Here is a 10,513-nt window from a genome sequence, read left to right as displayed (position 1 = left end):
CTGTCTTAAAAACACAAAGCAGAGCCTGGCGTGGTGGCACACACTTTTGATCCCAGCACTGGGGAGGCAGAGGCAGGCAGATCTCTGTGAGTTCAAGGCCAGCCTGGTCTACTTAGTGAATTCCAGTTCATCTGGGGCTACAGGGAGACCCTGTCTCATGACACCTGAAGTTGACCTCTGGCCTGCACACACATGTACCTCAGGGAGGAACAACGTACACACACACACACACACACACACACACACACACACACACATGAGCAAGGAGCCCAGAGGGGCATACTTGGACTGTGATTGACTAGAAGGGGCACCCCAGGGCTTTAACACCCCAACCTCCAAGCCATGCCAAAGTACCCCATGTATGTAGGATTTTATGTTTGTGTGTGTGTGTGTGTGTGTGTGTGTGTGTGTGTGTGTTTAAAAACAGGGTCTCACTATGTAGTCTGGAACTCATGATGTAGACCAGGCTGACCTCAAACTTATAGATTTCTGCCTCCCAAGTGCTGAGATCAAAAGTGTACGCCACTACACCCAGCCCATTAAAGAAGGTTTTAATGCTTTTTTTGTGTTGGGAAGTAACTCGTAACAAACCAGCCTGTGTGTGCCAAGCTGGGGGGGGGGGGGGGCACTTTTCTCACTGTGTTCAGCCTCTTCCAAAGCTGAGGCCCCTGGAAGCTTGGAGACTTATGAGGGCATTAAGGGGTGGCCCCGAGCTCCTGGAAGCAGAAAAGAAATGCTGAGCACTTCTTGGCTAGAGTTGGGCTGTCAGTATGGGCTGTCTCCTCTTAGTCTTCTGAAGCCTCAGGCTCAGGGGGTGGAAACTTATGTGTCACCCCACTATGGCAGCACCTGACACAGATCAACCAGTGTGTGTTGGGTGAAGGATTGAAAAGCTCGGGTAGAGTCATGTCCATGTGAGTGGAAGATCTGGCATCTGTGTGGTGGGATTGGCTCAGTGCCAGACCCTGAGGTGCCTCACAGAGACTTCTTCAGCCTTCATGGCAGCCTGAATTCTCTAGAAAGAATCTCAACATTACCTGTGCATGGTGGCACATTCCTGAAATCCCAGCACTTAGAAGGCTGAAGCAAGGCCAACCTGGGCTACATAGTGAGACCCTGTCTCAAAAACAAACAAATAAAAGACCCAGAAAAAAATCGCAGTTTTGCTAGTGCAAACCCGGGTGGGAACCATTCCTGGAGATGGTATGATGGACATTTTCTGTGATTTCCGGTAGCTGAGGTTAGATTCCTAACACCCAGTTCCAGAAAGGCTGTTTGTTTCTCCTGAGAGTCCAGCCCTCTGCCCTGCACCCTAAGTTGCTTCCACTCCAGGCTTTAACAACATGTGGACAACCACAACATAGATTCCTATAACACACATGCCTGATTGAAGTTGGGGCCTAAGACTTGAGCTGGTTCAATCAGAGCAACCCTTCTTTAAAGCTTTGCCTGGGACAGGCAAACGAACCTGAAAGGATCAAGCCCAGAAGAGTCATCTGCCTGAGAATGAGTCCACCAGCAGAAGGCAGAGTCAAGAGAGACAAGAAGATGAGCCACAATGGCATCATTCAACACCCCTACCCTCCCACCCTGCTGCCTTGATCAAGCTGAACCTGAAGTCGTGATAGTTTCAAACTTGAATCAATACCTTTATTTCTGCTTGAGCAGGAGAGCTGAGTTTTCTGTTTGCAGTAGCACAGGTCCTGATTAGCAGATGGGACAGACAGACAGGGCCAGGGCCCTTTGAGTAGAGTAGGAAGTCTTGAGAGTTGGCAGGAGTGAGCTGAGTCCAGGCTCCCTCACTTGGCTGGGCAGATACAAAGATTTATACAGATTTACGTTGTTCTGAGAAAGGAGAGCTAACACCAGAGGAACAAATTTCTGTGTATCTCCTGTTTGCTCAGGGAAGGAGATAATTCCTATAAGTGGGACCAAGGGGACTGAAGCAAGAGTTGGTTCCTGTAGACATGAGTGGTAGTTGACCATGGAGCCCAGAAGCTGCCAGAGAGAAATGGGGCAGGCCTGGAGCAGGTGGGTGTACACTGCCATGTGACACGGGGCTCGCTGGGACTCGCCTCTGGTCCCTGGGAACACAGGAGCATGCTGTTTAGGATGTGGTCCATCCAGGGGAACTCCACTGGGGACACAGGGAGTTCTTCAGCTGTCTGGGAAGATACACCACAAAGAGGGGATAACAAGGCCTGCTGTGACGTCATCAGGGTTTGGTGGGGACCCTGGAAGGTCAGGACCATCCAAGTGAGAGGGCTTAGGTGAGACCTGGAAGGGAGACAGCAGGGTGAGTTTGGGAGACAGAGTGAAGCCAGGCTCAGGGCTGTCCTGGCCTAGGGCTACCCAGTACCTGGCTCAAGTTTGCCTTCCCTAGGATTGCCCTCTGTTTTCCCTACATACCCTGCTCGGGGATGGTGTTGAGGTTCCACTGGGCTTTCATGGGAAGAAGGGTTACAAGGATGAGTGGGACCCCGTGATTCCTTGGGTTAATGGGCAGATTCTGGGTTCCCCGGGCCTTCCTTCTGGGAAGGCTCCACAGGCACAAGCCAATGACAAAGAAGTGGAAACTGAGGCCACCTCCATACCCACCGCCTCTTGTCCCTGTCTAATGCTGTTCTTAGAGACCTGAGGGCGATGCTTGGGGGCAGGATGCATACCCCTACAGCAGGCTGCAAGGGTGTTTCTGCTGCCGTGTAGGCTGTGGACACAGGACAGCCCGGATGGCCTCATCGAAGACAGTCTTCAGGCCTCGCTGAGTGAGCGCGGAGCACTCTAGGTACTTCACGGAGTCTGTGGAGAGACAGCAGGAGAGTGGGGGCCTGAGTCACAGAGAAGCTGTGTCACCCTGAGTGGGGAGTATCACCCTGAATAGAACACGACTCCCTGTGCTTTCTCCCGTGGGACTCAGTGGGAAGGTGGGGGCCCCAGGGCCAGGCTATCTGACATGAAACCCTTTGCGTGAGACTGGCAAGACTGAAGGACAGGATTGTTTCTGTGACCAAATCCCAGCCCTCAGGAGACAGAGGCGGGCAGATCTCTGTGAGTTTCAGGCCATCCTGGTCTACATAGTAAATTCCAGGCCAGCCAGACTAACATAGTGAGACCTTGACATACCTCACCCAAGCCTTCCTCGGGAGCAGGCACTTCTGGGAGGTCTGAGGACCCCTCCCAAACACCACTGTTCATCATGTAACCACATACAAGGAAACTGAAGTTCACAGGGGTTGTGACCTCACCTGCCTCAGGGTGGCTCAGTGAGGAGGGAATGGGAATGGGGAGCCGTTTTATCTCCTCTGGGAAGAGCCCTTGTGACTTCCCATCCCCTCCAACCTGAACACAGAGACATGATGCTGCTAGACTGGGAGATTTCAGAACCCGAGGAAGGAAAGGGGAAGGAAGGGGACCCTGGTCCTGAGCTGGATGGAGGTGGACAGGAGGGGGACAGGAGCCTCTGACAGCTGTAAACAAACAATGGCTGTTGCCCCCTGAACTCACAGTAGCTGTGGTGACCTGTACAAGATCTGTACAAGAGCAAGCCAGAAAGATCAGTAAGTATTCCAGCAGGCCACACTAATTGGACTCAGTGGGTTTTACACACACACACACACACACACACACACACACACACACACACACACACGGAGAGGGAGACGTGATAGGGATGCAAGTAGGAGGGGTGTTGGGGGCATTTGTGATCAACACACATTGCTTATATGTATGGAATTGTCAAAGAATAAATCAAAGATATTCTATTTTTAAAAGAAATATAAAGGAGAAAGAGAGCCGCTCCCCAACTATGAAGGCATTCATTGTGGCCAGCTGCCTCATCCTCCTACCCCTAATGTCTGTCCCACCCTAACAGGACTGTGCCTTCAGACTGTGAGCCAAAATAAACCCTTTTATCCTTAAAAAAAATAGAGACTGGAGAGATGCCCCAGTGGTTAAGAGCACTGGCTTTTCCTGCAGAGGACTTGGGTTTTATTCTCAGCACCCACATGGTAGCTAAAAACTGCCTGTAACTCCAGTTCCAGGGAATACAATGCCCTCGTCTGACCTCCACCGGCATTGCATGACCAGGGTGCACTTACATGCATGCAGACAATACATTCATACACATAAAATAAAAGAGAAAGAGAAAAAAGTTCTAAAAGGTCTGGGGCTGTGACTTGGTAGTAGAGCATTTGTCTATCGTGCATAAGATCCTGTTTAATCCCAAAATGTAAAAATGATATGAAACAAGTGAGGGGCACAGCAGGACAGTTGCTGTCTCAGATTGAAGCCCAGTTTGGGAGCAGGGTTGTCAAGAAGAGATAGCAGGGGTATGTCCCTGATGTAAGGCTGGGGCAGGGGACCCAGGGCTAAGCAGGAGGCCCCTGGGGAAGGCGATCATGACACCCAGCCAGTCACAGGAAGACTGTGGGCGGTTTCTCTTCCTGTGAAGACATGTGAGTCCCCTCCCTCCTGTTTCCTGCAGAGGAAGAGGTGCAGGGTTGAGTGGAGGCTGAGGGCAGCTCCGTGGCTAGACCCAGCTGGTGGTCCTACTCCAGGAGGACACCATGAAGGAGACCAGACCCAGAGTCAGGCCCTGCCTGGGGCTGACAGCCTGGCCACAGTGAGGAATCCCCACACACCCAGAAAACTGCTTCTGTCTTTTCAATCCCAGCCACCACCTCCTAGCTCCAAGGACAACCTTGAAAGTTCAAGCCTTCTCTTTCTAGTGACTTGGAGGCAAAGAGTAGAGGCCAGAGAGTCAGGATGGATGGAGAAAGGAAAGTGAGAACCAGGGAGAAAGGAGCAAGTCACCTTCCAAATACCTAGTGGGGCACCTCCTCCAGGAAGTCTTCCAGAAAGTCCAGGCTGGATTTGGCTCCAGGCAGCCACAGGCTGTACCGCCCATCCCTGCTTCCATCTATTCCCATCAATCCCTTGCTTCAGGGTCTACACATAGCAGATGCCACAACTGGCTAACACAGAGCTTTCCCTGGGCAGTGCTGCTCCGGGGACCTGTGAATTAATTCTTGTGTCCTAGCCACCCAATGAGGCAGGAGCCATCACTACCACTGTGCCTTCCTGACAAAGAAACACAGGCACAGAGAGGCTGAAGGACTGGCCCAAGGACACGCAGCTGGTGTGATGGTTTAGAGCACAGAGTTTGACCATGCAGCATAGCCTTAGAACAAGGCTGTGTTTAGGCGCCCCCTGCATCCAACTCCCTTCTCTGAGCCCATGTCCCCATACCAATCTCCTTGGCCAGTGCTAGGCCCTGTGGGTAGGTGATAGGCGCCAGCTTCTTCTCCTTCAGCCTCTCAATGGTTTCCTTGTCATCCCTCAGGTCCAGCTTGGTGCCCACCAGGATGATGGGGGTACTGGGGCAGTGGTGTCGCACCTCCGGGAACCACTGGTGGGGAGAGGGGTGGTGAGAGGGAACAGCAGGGGCATGAGGGCCGGGAGACTAAGGCACCCAGGAGAGAGGGGACGGGATCCCAGGGTGGGGTCATGGGGTGCCACAGTCATGGGAAGGCATGCAGGAAAATGGCAAGACAGTGCGGGAGATAAGAGGCAAGTGGGGCGGTATGGCGATAAGAGGAGGCCTGAGGCTGTGCAGGAAGGAAAGAGGACAGGGCACAGAGGCAGGGAGGAAAGGTATCCATCATGGCTCCCCAGGAGACCCCTCTCCTATTGGCCCTGAGTGGCACTGAGAACCCTCTCTGCCCCGGCCTCTGCTGACCCAAGACAACCTTAAACTGCCAGTGCCTTCTTCCCTCAGAGCCACCTGTATGCATCCACAACCCACTTGGCTCAGCTCACCTTGGCACGGACGTTCTCATAGGAGGCTGGGCTGACAAGGGAGAAGCAGATGAGGAAGACGTCCTGGGGGCAGAGCAGGGTAGAGTTGGCAAGAGAAAGGACAGAAGGTCCCATCTGGGCCCCCACCCTGGGCAGTCCTTAGGGTCCCTAATATCCACAGAGGCCAGCATCCCTTCTGAGAGGTGATCCCGCCCAGCACTCTGCAGGGTGGTCAGAGGAAGGCATAACTATAAGAGGGGACGTGGGTCTTCAGAGCCCCAGGTCCTGCTACCCACTGTGTGATCCTCTGATTGTCAATCTGATTCTCTTTTTACCACTGTGGGTGGAGAATCCAGGCCTGGAGCCCCAGCAGCCATAGCGCTACCTGCAGCAGGACCCCTGTCCATCCTAGCACCAGGACACACTGGGCTAGCTGCCTGCCTGGGTCCTGGCAGGGTCTGCCTACTGCACACTAAGAGCTGTGTGCTAATACATGGGGTGGAGCTGGGGTTGCACAGCATGGTGACGTGGCAGGGAGGGGGGATAGGTGCACGGCATGGTGACATGGAGGGACAGGGACAGGGAATAGTGACATGGGGTTCAGGTAAAGGGCATGGGACGTGGGGGTACAGGTGAGGGGCATGGTGACTATGGGGGCAGGTGCAAGGCTAGGGGAGCACTATCTACCCTGCAGGCTCCTCACACTGGCCTCAGAGAGTTGACAGACACAGCTGGCCCAAAGGGCATCAGCATCAAGGCCACAGGAGGCAAAGGAACTGCTCACCGTCTGTGGGTAGGAGAGGGGCCGGAGGCGGTCATAGTCCTCCTGGCCGGCTGTGTCCCACAGCCCCAGGTTCACAGGTTTGCTGTCCACCATCACATTTGCTGAATAGTTGTCAAATCTGTGGGGAGCAGGAAGGACAAAGGGCGAGGTCAGCCAGGAACCCAGAGCCTGTGACTCCAAGCCCAGCCTTGTGTTATTCCACTTAGAAGCCAAGACTCAGAGAGGGACTGACTGTGACTAGCTCAAAGTCACACAGCACTGTGCAGGTGGCTGTTCTTGTTCTTTTTTATGACTAACCAATACTATTAAAACATCTTAAATAAGAGAGGAAAACATGTCTTAGTCGTTTTCCTGCCTCCACTTATCCTTCGGAAAGGCGACTGTTGCAGTTGTGTAATATTCCTTTGAGGATTGAGCAGAATAAACTTTCCTCTCCTCTTATGCAGAATAAACTTTCCTCTTCTCTTATGCTGAGCACCTAGGTTGAATGACTAGGTGCTCATCCCTGATTTAGGCTGGGTTCCCCCCCACACCCGGAAGCACATCCCAAGTGAAGGAGGTGGTAAGGGGTATGTATGTTTGGGAAGTGACCCTAGGAAGCTGTCAGAGGGCAACAGAGAGGGGACAGGAAAAGACAGCAGCCAATCCAGGTTTGTGTTAGAAAGCTGCAGCTGCTTGCCAGAGATGCCTGGCAGGTGCATGGACCAGGTCCAGAGCCTTCCGGAGGGGCAGGAATCTGGGGACCATCTGCTGTCTCACTCCCATGACACACAGCTGTTCTGGGGCCACTCAGCCGGCCCTGGAGTAGACAGATATACATCAGTCACAAACCCATGGAAATACCTGCTCTGGCCCTGAAGTGGTGGGGGACCAGACACTGGACCAGGAGCCCAGGAAGCAAGGGTCTGGGCAGGACGAGTTCTGAGGCTCTGGGAGGGTCCAGCCCAGCACTAAAGGCTCTGAATACAGGAGGCTTTAGAAAGTAAGTTCCCCGGGCAGCATGGCTGGAGAGATGGCTCAGTGGTTAAGAGCACTGGCTGCTCTTACAGAGGACCTGGGTTTGTTTCCCAGAATCCACATGGCAGCTAACAACCATCCTTAACTCCAGTTCCAGTGAATCCATCGCCCTCCTCAGGCCTCTGTGGGCATTGCACACACGTGATGGACTTACATACATGCAGGCAAAACACACAGACATATAAAATAAAAGTAAATCAAAAATTTTAAGAAAAAAAGAAAGTTCCCACCACTTACACCCAGGAGCAGACTCCTCACGGTGACTCACCCAAGGCCACCAAGCCAGTGAGCAACCAACCTAGGGGAGAAGCTGTGTCTGACTGACTCACTGTACCCTGCCACAGCTATGGCTCCAGGGATGACACCCTGATTGCTTGCCCCTGGGAGCTAGGGATTACCAAGCCCCTCACTGAACTCACATATTCAGCTCACTTCTGATGACCAGGTCCACTGAGGCCTCAGGCACCTGGCTTCTCCAGCCATTTCTCCCTCACCCAGCAACCATAGTTTCCCTAGCAACACTCATACCACCTGCCACCCTGAGCTTGCCCATGCTGTGTCCCCCCTCCCCAGATGTCCCTCACTACTTTAGCTTATCCAAGTCATCCCACAAATCCTGACTGCTTCCACCCTCAACAGGGTTTTGACCAGTCTCTGGAATGCTCTCCTGTCCCCCTTTCCCTCTGGTCTTCTGTTCATGTCTCTAAACTCTGCCTGTGGGGAATTCTCTGGCCTACCCTGAAAAAGCTTACAGTTCCTCTCACTGCCATGACTTTGCCTTGACCTTGGACTTCAGCAGATACCTTCTCCTGTGGTTCCTGTGGGCTGGGCTCTTAGCTGCTTGTTCCCACACTCTCAGCCTGGCAACCAGTGAATGTAGGTAGAATGGAATTAGCCAGACTGAACTGAAGCTCCTGTGTCCTGCCTCCTCCTGGAAGCCCTCAGAGAGCACTGCTCAGTCAGGCTGCAAAAGCCTGATGCTTCTGTGGAACTCTAAAGACACCACTCAACAAAGAACTCCCACCCAACAACAACAGCCCCGTCTGTGTCAGCCCTGGAGAGGGTCCTGGGCACCCCTCCCTGCAGTGGAGAACATGCTCCCTCTTCCCACATGCATTCCCTTCCTCCCTGTCTAGCTTTCTCCCTCCCCACTGCCAGGCTGACTCTAACCCCTTCAGGTCCTTGGGACTTGGCTTACTTGCTCTATGCGGCCTCCTGAGACCAGTCCAGGATGGAGGCTGGCACATGGTAGGTCTACTGTATCCCTACTCTGGGAAAACACACACACACACACACACACACACACACACACACACACACACACACTGTGGATCTCAGAAAGTGCCTTCTGGGAGGCAGGGTTGGCCACAGTAGGAAGGCAGGTATCCGGGCTCTTTGGGGCTCTGACAAGCTGGGAAAGCCAGGACATTCTGTTCTCCCAAGATGCCTTGAGGCAAAGGTGCCTGCCTCCTTGGGACCCCCCAGGCACTCAGAGCACCTAGAGGAGACTAGGACAGGACGGGACAGGACCTTTCAGAGTACCCATCCAGAGCCTCCTCTGGGTCAGGCAGAAGAGGCTGGCCCGTGTGCTTTAGGTCTTAAAGTCCCATGTGACCCAGTAGACAGACGAGAAAACTGAGGCCACAGGAAGTCAAGAGTCTTTTCCAAGGCAGGTCACTCCGGGGCACAGGAGGTAGCTTCATACTCTGCTCCTTCAGGGTGTGAACAAATGAACAGCGGGAGGGTGGGCTGTGCCCAGGACACTGCCCAGGGCTGGGAAAGGGCAGGGTTGGCAGTAACACTGCTGTTCTGGCTATGTAGCTCAGGGAGAGCATCACTCCTTTCCTGATGCCTGTGACTATTAGAGACACTAAAGAGACAGGAAACATTCAAGCCTTCCCACTAGGAGACACTGAGAGGCTGGTAACCTTACTGTCAACGTCCCCAAATTTTCCCCACCTGGCCCTTCTTTAGAAGACCAGCTAAGTGAGCCTGAGGGACAGCCAGGGATACATGTGTCCATGATATCAAATTCCTGGGCCTCTCATCGCTGTGGCCAGCTGTCACCTTTTTTTCTAGATGTGAGAAGCAGGTTCATGGGCAGGAATGGACTTGTCCAAGATGTCCCAGATGGTCAATGGCAGGGCCAGGCCTAGGTCCTGTTACCTACTTCCGAAAAGTCCATGTGGTGAACATGGTTGCTGAGTTACACAAGATGGTAAGGATGGGGAGGTGGGCACTTTCCACTTGACCTGGTGGCTCTGAGGCCTGGCCTTCAGGGGCAACCCTGCCCCTAAAACAGTGGGAAGGTACAGGGGCTCCACATGCAGGGGTCACCTGGCCACCACCCACGAAGGAGGATGGCACATTTAAGGAATCAAGAGTCCATGGGGGCACATGCGGCTGGTTTCTGGGTAGCAGAGGAGAATTGACCAAACATGCAGGAGTGGGGACCAGGGAGGCCAGTTGTCAAATGCTTGGGGCTCACTGGCCCGGCTAAGTCACCAAAGTCTGGGTCCCCAAGGAAGGCACAAATTAAATTCCAGAGACTGAGTCTCAGCCAGCTCTTCCCTTCAGAGCCAAGCCTGTGGTGCTCTCCCAGGGCAGGCTGGAGGAGGCTCTGCCCAATAGCCAGAGTGCACCCACCACTAGCAACAGCGAGGTGACATTCCAGCAATGTGACATTCTGGAAACAGGTACTCTGTTCTAGAATTAGAGCCAGTAAAGGGACTCAGGCTAGGGTGTGGCTCTACCTAAATTCTTCCTTTTTTTTTTTTTTTTTTTTAACAGGGGCTCCCTAGTCCTAGACCACCTAGAAATTAGTATGTGATCCAGGCTGGCCTTGACCTCACAGAGATCTACCTGCCTCTGCCTCCCTTGGCCTGGGATTAAAGACAAGCGCCACCAGACCTTTCA

The 10,513-nt window shown here is 53.3% G+C and overlaps 1 protein-coding gene across 2 annotated transcripts in view; it reads right to left on the bottom strand.

The window, feature by feature from the left end:
- Positions 1–1,649: 1,649 nt before the first annotated feature.
- Rac2 (Rac family small GTPase 2) overlaps positions 1,650–10,513 on the bottom strand; it is a 14,180-nt gene continuing 5,316 nt past the window's right edge. Inside the window, exons 3-7 of one of the 2 annotated variants that reach the window (XM_008851316.3) lie at positions 6,581–6,698; positions 5,818–5,880; positions 5,248–5,407; positions 2,667–2,799; positions 1,650–2,277 (exon numbers count right to left, since the gene is read on the bottom strand). In XM_008851316.3, coding sequence (XP_008849538.1) covers positions 2,669–2,799; positions 5,248–5,407; positions 5,818–5,880; positions 6,581–6,698 — 472 coding nt within the window. In that variant the 3' untranslated portion in view covers positions 1,650–2,277; positions 2,667–2,668. Of the gene's footprint in view, positions 2,278–2,664; positions 2,800–5,247; positions 5,408–5,817; positions 5,881–6,580; positions 6,699–10,513 lie in introns of those variants that run through there. The other variant, XM_029555095.1, reaches the window with a different exon arrangement.

The sequence above is a fragment of the Nannospalax galili genome, unplaced genomic scaffold (genome assembly GCF_000622305.1).
Source record: "Nannospalax galili isolate Female #2095 unplaced genomic scaffold, S.galili_v1.0 scaffold445, whole genome shotgun sequence".
In the NCBI taxonomy this organism is placed as follows: domain Eukaryota; kingdom Metazoa; phylum Chordata; class Mammalia; order Rodentia; family Spalacidae; genus Nannospalax; species Nannospalax galili.
This window is presented reverse-complemented; position numbering and strand designations above follow the sequence as displayed.